The 13,757-nt window shown below is 53.4% G+C and overlaps 1 protein-coding gene across 5 annotated transcripts; it reads right to left on the bottom strand.

Moving 5' to 3' along the window:
• Window positions 1–679: 679 nt before the first annotated feature.
• Window positions 680–13,155, bottom strand: ZUP1 (zinc finger containing ubiquitin peptidase 1). Of its 5 annotated transcripts, none has more exons than XM_078880431.1 (11): window positions 12,830–13,155; window positions 9,989–10,575; window positions 8,919–9,051; window positions 7,746–7,847; window positions 6,912–7,024; window positions 6,176–6,344; window positions 4,581–4,778; window positions 3,648–3,816; window positions 2,898–3,064; window positions 1,952–2,199; window positions 680–1,156 (listed from the first exon to the last, which is right to left on the bottom strand). In XM_078880431.1, the coding sequence occupies exons 2-11, from the start codon at window positions 10,568–10,570 to the stop codon at window positions 1,109–1,111; spliced, it is 1,929 nt and encodes a 642-aa protein (XP_078736557.1). In that variant the 5' UTR covers window positions 10,571–10,575; window positions 12,830–13,155; the 3' UTR covers window positions 680–1,108. The 5 variants fall into 5 exon arrangements, 4 of the variants coding, with proteins under 4 accessions (XP_078736557.1, XP_078736560.1, XP_078736558.1 ...); XM_078880434.1 differs by having other exon boundaries at window positions 6,176–6,302; XM_078880432.1 differs by having other exon boundaries at window positions 12,854–13,155.
• Between the last annotated feature and the right edge of the window lie 602 nt (window positions 13,156–13,757).

The following is a 13,757-nucleotide window of genomic DNA, read 5'->3' as shown; positions in this document are numbered from 1 at the left end:
TTATCAAAAGGTGTAAAGGTACAGGTAGACCAAGAAGCGAGGTGGTGTGTCGGGGATGCGCGGGACTGGATGTTGGAGATGATGGCCCAGGATGAGCGAGTTTAGAAGCAGCGCAGGAAGGTCAGGCCCACGTGAGTGAGAGGAAAAACAAGGAGAATCGATTATGTAGGTTCATATTCCGCTTTTTCGGGTTAGATCGCGTAAATGTGTCGTTAAACCCGCCACCACCCGACGCAGCCAATTGGTAAGGTTTGTCACGTAAACACAACATGCCAATTCGGTACTAGTACAGCACACCGGTGTGTTGGAGAGTAAACCCACAACACAACATTCACAATGTATGTACGTAGAAATTTCGCACCGTACGTAGCCAACCGTGCTAATCGGAGGTCAATCATGATCATTTACCACCAGCTTCACTCGGTCATCAGAACATGACATCATCCACCACTTTAAATATTTTCCTCATCTCAGGGCTGGGTATGAGTATCACGTGGTGGGGCTACACTAACAGGAGGGGCTGAACCCTGGCGTAGGCACACGGGCGTCATTGTGCGCAATCACAACCGTACTTAAAAATACATTTCAAAAATATAAAAACGCTTTATTGCAAGCTTTAAAAAAGACTGTGATCTATCCCTGGGCAGACTTGGTGAGTATCTGCAGCTCTCACTGTGATGTTTGAGTGGAAGATGGCAGCCTTAACCCGGCCCACTGTTAAGTGAGAAAGCGCGACCTCGTGCCACCATCAGCCTGGCGGCCGAACCTCAATCGACGATCTCCCAGCCTGCAGCGCAATGAATCGAGCCATTGTAATGTTCTTAACTTGACGACGTTGTTTTGACCACCCTGTCCGTACACAAGGCACCAGGCACGTTTGGCAAACAGAAGGCGCAAATCTCCAAACCGCAATGCATTTGTGGACGCCACGGCCGTCCTGAATCCTGACATCGTCATTTTAGTCTCGTCGACTTTGGGACTCGTTGCAGCAAAGCGAGGCAAAGGCGTTCTCGGCCGTGTCGAGTGACGGGAGGGTTGGAGGGTTCCCCCCCCCGCTTGTAGGGGCGGCAGGGAGCGGGCCGCCACGCGGTCCCCCAACCACGGTGCGTCAGGGAATCCTCTCGGTCACGAAAACCTGGGAAGCCGTGCGACGGGCCTGCGTCCGGAGAGCAAAGAATACAACGATGGCACAGAGAGAGAGAAGTTAGTTGGTACGTGCCGGGCATGGGAGTGCGCAGCGAGAGGTGCGGGCAATGGAGAGAAATCGGTGGAGTGATTTACGACCGGACTGTGACGACGAGTGACGAATCGCCCCTTGAAAACAGTCCACTGGTAATAGGTTTTTACCCTTCCAACTGCTACAAAACTTGACACCTTTATACAAGGGATCATGTTTGCAATAACCACAACACAAGCAGTCAAAATGCAAACAAAAAGAAACAACTCTGATAATGATGTTATTTGTTGAGAGATGGCAACGGCTTAGGGAGGGTAACCCAATATACGTTTCACGCTTTTATGTCGCGTACAAAACACAAGATGAATGGGCGAGGAACCTACGGCCTGATGAGCCTCGTTTCTTCCGGCTTGAGATGGAATCGAGGCCCACAAGCGATATTTGTCCACCACTGCGAGGACCTGAGCCGCACTAATCGGGTGCTGGGGGGGAATATTTCCGACCTGGCAACACCGTTTCTAGTTTGGAAGGGCGTCTCGCAGTGACAGAAGTGACTTGAGATCTGTTAATGTGTGGTTACCCTCCAGAGATCTGAAAACAATCCTATTTGGTGCCAAATATGTATCCGGTTTTATACCGGATACATATTTGGCACCCCTCCTAGCTTTGCACCCTGGGCATCCGCTCTGACCGCCCACTCCCCTATGAGGCCGTGCCCTCTTGTCTGTAGGGGAGGTGTGTGTGCGTGTGGCCATGACTCTCGTACGCGCTGACCTCTCTCTCTGCGTCGGTGAGCTCCGTCGTTTCGGCCGCCAGAACCTGGTATTGGCGGTGCCGCAAAGCCCCGACGGGCCGACGGAACGGGCGGAGAGCTGCGGTGGCAGCGGCGGCGGCGGCGGTGTTACCGGTGGCGGCACGGAGTAGCCGGTCCGTTGTCTGCGCGCTGTGCGCCGGGTCGAAGATTAGGAGCCACAGAGTGCCATCTCGCCTCTCCTCCAGCCCCACCACCGTGCGGCTGTGACCTGCACAGCAAGGTCAGAAAGGTCAAGGACAATAAGGAGGGCTATCACTCACAGCAGTGTGAAAATGCTGAGCAAAAACATCACCGACAAATAGCAGCGATATCAACAACCTCAGAAACGGCATCATCAGCAACGCTTATATTATTGGTGACTGTAGGGGATCTGCGAGCTATCACGCACTCGCACCACGCAGACATGAAATCACACGCACTAGACGGGGGTCAAGGGTTAAAGGGCACTGACGTCGGCATGCGAGATGGAGATGTGTATTGGGAACGTGTATTGGGAACGAGGGCGGAGATGGAGGGTTTAAGAGGGGCTGTTAAACGCGTGTTCGGGGTTGGTTTTAGGAACGAGTGTGGCTGTGGTTTAAAGAATAAAGAAGCTCTTCACCAGTCTCCGACTCCTCTTCAACTGTACCAAGTGGGCAATGCAGAGAAGACCCGAGCACAGTTTAGCTTGTTATTAAATTTGTATTCCCATTTGTTACATTGTCGATACTGCGTTGTTTGCGAACATTGTATTTCGTCTGCAGTGACTTCCTCAGTGAGTAATTATCTCAAAAAGCCCTTTGCTCTCGTGCCTCAAGATGTACTGCATGGGACGGTGGCGCGGAATTAATTAAGTGGCGACGGCGGCGACGATGATGATGATGACCACCACCAGCTGGCGAATGTTCGTTACGCGCCAGGTCTCACCCTGATGCTGCAGGTAGAGCGGAGGCAGCCGAGTGGACACCACGAGCTGAGCCGGCGGGGGCACCCGCTCATGACTCCCGCCCCGGAAGTAATCCGTGACCCACGCGAAGAGCAGCGGGTGGGTGCCGCCCTCCCCCGTGGCGCGGTGGAAGTCCACGACACGACAGCTGTGCACGCGGGACCAGTGGAGCAGATGGGAGACCGTCAAACTAAACTATAAACTATGTTTTATTCTAGCAGGTAAGGCCCACTGAGCTACATAGCTCTTTTTCACAAGTGACCTGGCTATCACAAACGATGGCTCAACGAAATGGCTTATCGTCATGTGGACATTTAGAGCAGCCAAATACTCTAAAAGCGTGATGTGGAGGGAAAAACTGGAGGACCCGGAGAAAAATACACGTGACAACAGGGAGCGAGAGAACATGCAAACTCCAAATATGCAGCAAGTATCATCAGGATCCGGATCGAACTCGCGACTTCCTGCATACCAGGCGAGGGAGATAACATCTCGCCACCGTGGTGCCCAAATCAACACGGCAAAGCAAGGCGGCAGGGCGGCAAGCTGGCGCAAGGGTGCTGCTCGTGCCTCGGCTAGAATCGCCCGGGTTCGATTCCCAACTTGGGCGCCGTTCTGTGTTGAGTCTGTATGTCCTCTCCCCCTACTCCGCATTGGTTTCCTCACATAGCGACACAAAACAATACGGTGTAACCGGTATTTGCTGGTCACACCGCACACACCGCACGCACCGCACTCGCTGCGAGGTGAGCAGGGCGTAGAGCTCCGTGGTGCCGATCCAGGCGCGCGTGCCCCGCAGCTTCCCGGCGAAGTTGGACGCCCCCTGCGGGTCGAACCCCTGCTCCCACGCCGCCTCCACCAGCGCCTGCAGCCGCGGGATTCCCGGCATCCGGGCGCCGCCTGCCAAACCAGGCCAGAGAGGGGGCGGCATGAACTTTAACCCAGTGGGACGAAGTTGTGTACATACCCACGATGCATATATAAAGCGGAACTCTGTTCTGTCTGCAAATTATCCAGGTTAATCGATAAAACATTACACAAAAATGTGTCGTAAGCTCGTCCACCACCCGACGTAGCCAAACAAATGACATCGTCACGCGTTCAAGCGTTAACGCACCATTATTGTTTCGGCTCACCGGTAAGTTGAAGAACAATTCTCACAGACCAAGTCAATCAGTCGAATGAGACCTGATTATTTGGTGATACTGCATTGGCAGTGGTGCACAAGCACACACAACGTGAACCTCAACAGGTTTGTTAAAACATTGCCTGAAGAGGACTAATAAATACGAGGCGACGTTTCGGGCAATGACCCTTATTCATTGCACTTAAATTCCGATATATAGCACGGCAAATTATATGGAAGCAACCCAACTTTGACTCACCATTGCCCATTCTCTTCCTCTACCCTCCCCTGGCTCCTCCAGTCCTTCCCGTCCCTCCCATACCCTCTCGTGATCCCTAATTACCCTTCGATCACGGTCACTCCTTATAGCACGCCCCCCACCGCCTACATCATTTCATTCTGTCGCCGTTTTTTTTCTCTCCCCAAAACCACATCTTGCGCCTCGAGCGATGGGCACCCTGTAAATAAAACAAACTATTCGACTATCAGATTTCCAGGGCGCGCGGGGTGGGGGGGGGGTAGACGCCCACGTTTGTACCTTGCAGCCCCAGGAAGCTGAAGCGGTCGAGTGGCGCCAGGCTCGACATGAGCATCTGCAGGTTCCTGTAGCCGCAGCCCCATCCCCGGTCGCCGCCATCGCCCCGGTAGTGGCTCGTGTCGGCAGCGAGCCAAACGCGCGCCACGTCCCGCACCGCCGCGCCCGTGCCGTAGGCCCGTGCGAGCGCCGCCGTGAGGCCTGGGATCCCCGCCGAGCGTGCGGTCAAGTGCCGGGCGGCGGGGGGAGGGAGAGGCTTCAGCTAGCACAGGACCAGAGGCGTTCGTGCATGCGCATAGATTCTTAACACGCGCTTGTACTCGGGAGGGATTTAAAAGGTTGATGAAGCTGCAGACCTGCAATTGCGTGCTCGTGTCATCGCTGGTGGAAGGGGCTCCACCGGAGGGAGCTCTTGCGAGCCTCTCAATGGGGTATTTTGGTCTAATCTTCCACGCTGAATGGACGTATTGGAAGAGGTGGGAGCATCCAAGCATTACCCACCATGTGACCTGCCAATCGGTTGACTGTGGTGCACCCATTAACAACGCTAGGCTTGAAGTATTTAATCGATTATCTTAATGATACATTCCAAGCTGCACAATGAGATGGCACCATGCCGAATCCCCCAAGCGTGTTGAGTGCCGTGCGTCGGGAGTTCATTTAAATCGGTGAATTGTTTCCCGGCTAACATCCCCCCTCCTCGTGTGTTCAACGTCGTGCGTCGTTCCGTCTTGCTTGTTCTGCCCCAATCATTCAAGTCTCGTTCATTCCTGTAACCCGACCGTGATATTTCCGTTTAACCCTTTCCCGTTCCGAGATGACTACAATTTGCAGGGTGGGCGGTGTCCCGTTCACCGCCGAATCTCGGAACGTGCGAGCGGCTCAGCGTTAATTTTATTTGGAGAGGCGTAGCACCGTTGTTGTTTTTTTGAAGACACCGTACTCAACGCAGAGATATGTAGCGACACGACCACACTCCATGATAGCTGGCGCCAAACTGTGCCACACCCCCTTCCGCATGTCCTTGTGGGAGCCTTAGTACCGATAAAGTTATTTTATTTTTTCTTACAGTTCCGTTCTGATGACGTACACGTATGTCACGTACGTCATCGGTTTCGTTCCAATAACGTACATGTACACATACGTCATTGGAAACGGAACGGGAAAGGTTTCATAATTCGTATAAACTGTAAAAAATATACCAATTATTATACCGACGATTCGATGGTTCGTGGTCATGAGAATCGATTAGAAAAGTACTATACTGTTTATATTTTACTAGGTAAGGCCTACTGAGCGATATAGCTTTTTCAGTAGTGACCTGGCCACAAATATCTCAATGAAGTGGCTTATCATGTGGAAATGTGACCATGGAGAGAACACGCAAACTCCAAATATACAGCAGCAGGCGTCAGGGTCGGGATCGGACCCACGACCTCCTGCACACCAGGCGAAGTAGTTAACATCTCCTAGCCACCGCGGTGCCTTGTTCTATTTGACCAGGTAAGAAGGGGCTACACCGCCGCCCTCTGTCTGGCTTACCCCGCCGCCGGACGCCGCATGCTTCGCGTCGGCGGTGTTGCCGGGCGGGCCCTCACCAGCGGTGCGCGTGTTGCCGTCGTCGCGGCCGTCGGCGAGGCCCTGCAGGAGCTGCGCGCGGCGCTCGTGGAGCTCCAGCGGGGAGATGGCGCCGCGCTCCATGTCCCTCTGCAGGCTGCGCTGGGCCTGGCGCGCAAAGCCCCCGCGCCCGTCCATGCCGTGCTCGCGCTGATGCGTGGAGCGACGGCGGGCGGGCACAACGGCGCGGGTTGTTGAGGCGGCGGTGGCAACAGCACGCTCACGCGGCCCCACGTCGGCCCCCCCCACCCCTCGCTAGGCTTGTCACTGCCGGGGTCGACGTACCCACTTTGGCCGGGTCGACCGGAATTAGAATATTTATTTATACTGGAGGAATCCGATGAACTATAAAGCTCTTTTTCCACAGATGTCCAGGAGGTTTCGCAGATATCCAGGGGAGAACGAAGGGGCCACGGACCTTCACGGCCAGTATCGTATTCACGAATGGAGTGATGGTGCAGTAACACCTCACTGACCAAATCTTTTTGCGAATTCAACGGACCGGGTTTATGGCTCAACGTTGAGTTTGGAAAGCAAAATGATGGCGTCTGGGGTCGCCAGATGGAGTTCGTTTGTACCTCCAGAAAAAATGCGCATTGGGAATTGTTTGGTGATTTGAGTGATGGATTGCACTTCCTGAAAATTTCGGATCATTTCATTTCCCATATCCCACTGTGCTGCGCTGCCTCTGCGGTTGGCGCCCGCGCTCGTTCACACCTGCAGGCGACGGAACTCCTCGCTCTCTCGCCGCTCTTCCTCCTGGCGCCGCACGACTTCCTCGTTCTGCAGCGCCTCGGCCAGCAGTTCATCCTCCAGTGCGCCAACTTCGCCTGCATCCCGGGACGTATGCACGCACACAAACACACACGCACATATACACACACACACAAGCGCACACACACACACGTGTTCACACAGGCATGCAAAAGTGCATACGAACGTTTACACACGCATTTCACGCACTTACACAAAGACAAAGATCCCCCATGTAGCCTGCAACAGACTCTGGGGGCAAGTGCTGTTAGTGACTACCTGCGAAGGCTGGCATGGCAACACGAGGGGGTGGGTAGCCAGTACCACGCCCTGCCGCCTTTGTCTCCCTAGTGGCGATGTGTACACATCGCACCGGGTACTCATTTGAGGCCAAGTCAACCAAGGGCATGCCCAGGACCGGTTCAGATAATCGTCACTGGTGTTGGCTGTGAGCGGGAATCGAACTCTGGTCGCCTGGTCCGTAGCGCAGCGTAGCGCTAACCGCTACACTGCACCCTCTGGGGGTGTAGTGTAGACACGCATGTGCGCAAACAAACACACGTTCGCACGTGCAAAAGCCCACACGCATGCGCGTACACAAGCTCGCATTGTCGCACATGGGCGTATACGCGCGCATGCACTGACGCACGCATGTAGAAACATGCGCACGCGCTCTCGCGTGCCAATCGGTCCGATCGTTACAAAATCGATCAATTATAATTGATTATCACGCCAGCTTTTGGAATCGACAACCGATTCTGCATCTAAAAATCGTTGACCAATGAAGCGGTGACGAACCTCCGGAGAAATGCTGTTCCACGTGCAGCTGCAGCTCCCGTTCCGAGCAGAGGGTGGCGTCGCAAACCGGACACGCGACCCTGCCCACGTTCGGCTCCCCACCTACAGAGGCAACACACCCGCTTGTGAAAGCACCGCCCCCTATGGCCGGCCGCCAGACACTCTCCGCCGACCCTGGAAATAAGCGGCCTGTTTGCACGGGCCTCTGTCAATCCACTGCTGGATGGAGGGCCTCCCCGTGCTGTTGAAGGATCGTGGGGGTTAAGTTGACTGAGAGGGACCCCCTGGTGACAGATGTCCTTGTGCGGCACAAGGTTAACTCCGAGGACAATGTTGCGACGTGGCATTGCGAGAAATATCAAAAATTTGGCAGGTTTTGACCAAGATTCCGGCACACATGGCCTACGTCGTGGGATCTATAACGTGAGGCAGATGCACGCGTATTTTTTCGGTTACTACACCCCGCATCGTTTACCGGGGGAAGCCTGCCGGATTCAGACAACGAACTTTGGCAGGGAGCTCAAAACGAGCTTCCAATGGTCCACGTCACCGCCCCTATCATGCCATGGGCTTCCTTTTCCAGCGTCATGGATTCCTATGTCACGAGACATAGGAAGTGAAATCTCCTCACAGGGGGAAGTGGTGGGGTCTATCGCTGCAGACAAGTCGATGTGTTCGGCAGCAGTGAGCTCGGGCGGTGGTGACACGCGCCCGCGATCCAGCGCTGTGGGGGAGGCGAGGGTTGGTGGGTCGCACACACACACGTTGACAAACTCTCTTCCCCTGGGGGTCAAGAAGGAGCCATACCCTGGGTCGCCGGCGAGAACGCGGTGCAGCAAAGTGCGGACTCCACCCGTTCCATCTGTTTGGGATAGCGTTTCCCCCTCGCACGTGTGGGTTTTCTCCAGCCGCTCCGATTTCCTCCCACATGCAAATGCTTATTAATTGACTGATAACACCTTGATAGACAGAGGACCGCAGAGCTTAGGCAATTTGTTGGCGCCGGCTCACCGCATGGCTGCCCTTCCTGCTTGTCTGTCTGTGGTACCCGGCACCTACGAGTCGCTATCCGTCTCTCAGAGAGCGAGCGATTACTGTGCGGACCGTCGCACGTTCACACTTGTATTAATTACGACTGCCATTGGCGTCATAGGCATTTTAAACCTCCGGTACCTTGACTTGACGGTCGTGACGCGGCCTTCTGAGGAGTGTCCAAGGCATCTGCGTGGACACTTTGCAAATGCTGCAGGATCTGCTGTTCCCCCGACTCCTTCAGCCCGCAGAACGGGCACTCCACGCGTACGTCCTACGAGACGACAGCCACGGACACAACTGCCAAAATCAATACCCAATGGTAATGCAGCATGCTTATGACCAGACCACCCAAAATACTATCTTTTCCAGAAGCGACCTGGCCACAAATGATTGCCCAATGAAGTGGCTTATCGTGTGGAAATTTACAGCAGCCAAATACTCTTAAATACGTGTTTATAAATGTGGAGGGACAAAACCGGAAGACCAGGAGAAAAATCGACGCGACCACAGAGAGAACACGCAGACTCCAAATATACAGCAGCAGGCGTCAGGGTCAGGATCGAACCCACGACCTCCTGTATACCAGGCGAGGTAGTTAACATCTCACCACTGTGGCGTGTAATGAGTTTGAGCTCTTCAGATCTTTGAAGTTAAGCAGGACTGAGCTTGGATAATGTTTTAATGGGTGACCACCGTGCATAAAACGGGCGAAAAATAATAACAATTTTTTTTATATAAACGCCGTATACGGCAAGGTGTCTCGGAGCGATCCACTTCACATCTCATACAATCGAGAGAGTACCCCCAGTCGCAGCTATCCCTGTGTGCACAAAGTGACTCAGCACCTGGCCAGTGAGGAGGTGGCAATGATTGCTGCTGTGTGTAACTGCGATTTGAGTAATTTGGTGATTTTAGAATTTGCCAAATTGGTTGTTGGCCGCTGCGGGGTTACGTTGCGAGCAGCCGAGGTCAATGCAGCAAAAATCACTGAAGAACTGTATTTTGTCCTGACGTCTATGCTTCCTGCCTTCACCAACCTGCACTGACCAGTGGGGTGACGTATGGTCAAAATAATTACGAGCCGCATGGCATGGCGACGCCCTCATCAAGCAGTGAGTTGACAAAAAAGGCCACACGTAAAGAGTCGATAACAAAGCCATCAACTTCCATAACAATTTCACACGAACCACGATCTCACCGCAACGCACCTCCACGCCTTTTTGTCTGCAACGTGAGGGACTCGGAGCCTCCGCCTCCTTGGAGCCACGGTCAGAGACGCCGCCGTCTAAACGCCGCCGTTCACTCCGGGATTCCCCGAGCCTGCCCGGGAAGCTGCCGTACTTCTCCCCACGGGGACGGGTCGAGTCAGCGGCTCGTGCGGCGACCACCGGCTCAGCGCCGTCAGTCGTGTCGGCACCATCCGGCGAGGATGTTGCCTTTTGGCCGCCGCTGGGGCTGCGACTCTTCCGGGGGCCTTGTGAAGGTGCCGGTCGCTGTCGAGCCGAACTCAGCGCATCGTCAGCCTCTCTGCCATCCGCCCCACCTCGCGCTCCGTTTTCCTGACTGGCGGGTGACGGCGGCGGCGGCGGCAACGGTGAGGGCACGCCAGAGCTCGTCTCCGCGTGCGCCACGGCGATGTGGTAGTGGAGCTCGTCGAGGGAGATGCTCGACAGGGAGCAGAATGGGCACGAGGGGGAGACCTCGGCGTGGATGAATAAGTGCGTCTGCACCTCGGACGCCGACAGCCCCACCTCGCCGCAGATGACGCACGAGTGTGTGGCCGAGGACATGGTCCCTGGGAGCAAGGAGAGCAAACAGGTGTAGGCAGGCGAGCTGGGCAAGGCAATGCAACGTGGGCGTCTACTTAAGCGACAACAAAAACGAAGCACTTTCGTGGTGGCACTGTGACTAGAGCAGGAGTGTATGGAGTGTTTGGCCAAGGGCATGCTTGCTGGGAAAGAGAAGGCTTTTTCGACAGGGTAAGCTGGGAAAGCCAGGCCAATGAAGGTACCTTCCCCGATGGTAAATGTCATCATTTTTCAGGGGGTTGCGCAGTGGCTACGTGGTGAGCAGCAGAAGTCGGTGCACAAACAAATTCATTGCTGTAATGCACTTCTATGCTCCCACGTCTATCCTTATTGCCATCAAATAAAATGTTTACCACGTGGTATTCATGCTCTTCTTCGAGTGCAAGGGCATAAAGAAGGCAACGTGTTTCACAGACGATTCTAGTCTGCAGTCGTGTCACAGTAGGGCGGAGATGCTGCGATGTCGTTCTAACCACATCGGTAATATGCAAGTGATTTTCAACCACCCCGCACTGACCAGTCTGGTGAAGTATGGTCAAATTACCTCGACGAGCCGCACGGCGTGGGAGGCTCTCATCCAGCAGTGGATAAAATCGCTCTACATGTACACAGGTGCATTTATATCAAACTCACAGTACATGTGTGATTTGATACTGTACAGTATTGCATGGGGTAAACGAGATGACACGGGTTTGTACTTGGCTAATCAGTTCCTCTTTCTGCCTCTCTGTAAATAAAATTAATGCGCCAATTATCTCGCACTGTTTAGCTTTCACTTCCTTTTCTCTGTTCGTTATCATTCTTCTGGTCTATGTCACAGCTGGTACAAAAACAACCGCCATTCGCCACTAAGTGGCGGTGACGTCACCACGACGCTTGTGCCAGGCTAGGTGCACGTTGAGGCCACGTCAAGTGTTGAACGCCGCCGGCAGGAGGTTACGGGGCAGACCCAGCAGGTGCCACGGGTCCACTGACTGAGACGAGTGGCCGATGCACCACCTCTGCTCCCTACTGTGCCAACTTGCTGTGCTTTAGACACCCGGCGCTCCAACTGCCCAGTAGCGTCCTTCACGAGCCTCCTCCACTGAGGCCGATCTTGACACCGCTGGTACCAGTCATCGGCAAGTCCTCTCAGCTCCACGTCCTCCTGTACCACATCACTCCATCTCTTCTCTAGCCCGTGCCGCGCCCGTTTAGCCCCCTCGATCCGGTCGAATAAAAGCTGTTTAGGCATGCGGTGGCTGGGCATGCGGGCTACATGACCCAGCCGGTACTGGTAGGGGACTGTATTAATACACACCGACTGAAAACGTCGTCAGACACATTGGTATGTTGCTTGACTCGAACCGATGATTCTTATATGACGATGTTTCTCATCATGTACGGATCTGATCTCTCTGTTATGATGGGGTTACCTATCATTTACACGTTTGATTGTTTTTGCTGTGATGAGAGTTCTCTTAGTTTAAAGATTGATTTCTCAGTTATGATGAGATTTCTCCTCATTTACAGATACGAGTAATGGTTCTTGTCATCATCAAACGTGGTCTTCAAAAACACAAACGAGAACAATTCCCCACCTCAGACTTGATCACGACAAGTCAATATTACGTAATATTATACGATTCAATACATGATGCAGATTATATAACGTCAATTACAGGATGTAAATGGATAAATATGATGTAAATATACTAGATACAGAAAGAGAAACACGTAGATTCGAAAACAGACGCGTGATAATCACGTCGCGTTTCCGAGACGTGTACATGTGTATCCATCTACTGGACATCTGTGGGGGAAAAGAGCTTCATAGCTCATCGGATTCCTCCGTGAGAAGTATCCAGATGTATGTTGAACTTCTTTCGCACCGTACGTTGCCAACCGCGCTAATCGTCGCGCAGTAAACGAGTCAATCCACTGCCGATTGAGGGTCTTGCCAGGGCGTGCGGATCGTGGAGATTGCTTGACCGAACGTCATCAAATGCAGAGTGCAAGTTTGTAAAAGCCAAGTGATCGTTTTGAGGGATTCGATATTTAAATCGGTGTCGTGAACGGAACGCGACGTTGAGGCGGGACATGGCTCAGCATTGCTGTTATCGCAGGGAAACTCCGAAATTCTGCATTATAACACATTATAATAACAGCCCCACAAAAACAAGCCCTCTTTGTCTCTCACCAACTCAGCAGACGGTAAAAGTAAAACACGGCAATGTGTTTTTTTAAACGTAATCAACGCACAGGATCGGTGTCGGTGAGGCCTACGCTTCGGCGCGGGCAGTCCCGGCGGGACGTGCGGCGTCTCCCCCGGCAAGGAAACTAGTAGAGGACGGTCTCCCCGGGACCCCGCGGGAATCGCTCTCAATCCGTCCACGGTAACCGGGCCTCTCCGACTTTCGTGACGACTCCCTGCGACGTCCACACACGCAGCCACCGACGGCCGAGAACCGCCGTCACTTTAATTATGGCGAAGTTCACGTTAAGTATTGAATGCGAGCACGCACGGGACGACGAACCTGAAAACCAGCGAGTGCCGGTGCACTGGACTCGCGAGGTGACGTCACTCACATGCCACGCCCATTATGCTAATGAGCAACACATCTCGACTTATCCATCAGTGAGTGACACGTCGGTTTCATTGCGTGCCGTGTCAACCCATCAGGGTTCACAACTCCGTGTTCTTGTGCAGGGAAACTGAGTTTCCAGGTCCATGCGGCGTACAGCCGTTTCAATACGGGCAGCAACAACAACAACAAGATGTTGTGTCTATGTGTTTGTGTTTCTCCCTTGCGATGGGGCTTTGTGGGATGAACGTTGAGATGTATAAGGGGCACCGGTTGACCAATAAGCTCTGAATTGGTCTGTTAATAAGGTCGGGCACTAATAAGGGGTTGACAGGTTTGTTATTGTTACAATAATGAGATAGAACCATATATGATAGGCGACGTGTCGGACGAATGGCCTCTTTTTTCACAGCACATACAGAGAGAGGCCAGAGAGACGAGTGTGTGGGTCGCAGTTGGAGTCTGCACATTCCACCACGAGGCCTGGTGAAAATTATACAATGTTGTGAATCTTGCGAGTGTGGAGACCAATCTCCTTCGCCAATGACCTCATGCAGATTTATACTAAAACTAAACTTTCTATTTTTACCAGGTAATGCCCACTG

The sequence above is a fragment of the Lampetra fluviatilis genome, chromosome 57 (genome assembly GCF_964198595.1).
Source record: "Lampetra fluviatilis chromosome 57, kcLamFluv1.1, whole genome shotgun sequence".
Lineage (NCBI taxonomy): Eukaryota > Metazoa > Chordata > Hyperoartia > Petromyzontiformes > Petromyzontidae > Lampetra > Lampetra fluviatilis.
This window is presented reverse-complemented; position numbering and strand designations above follow the sequence as displayed.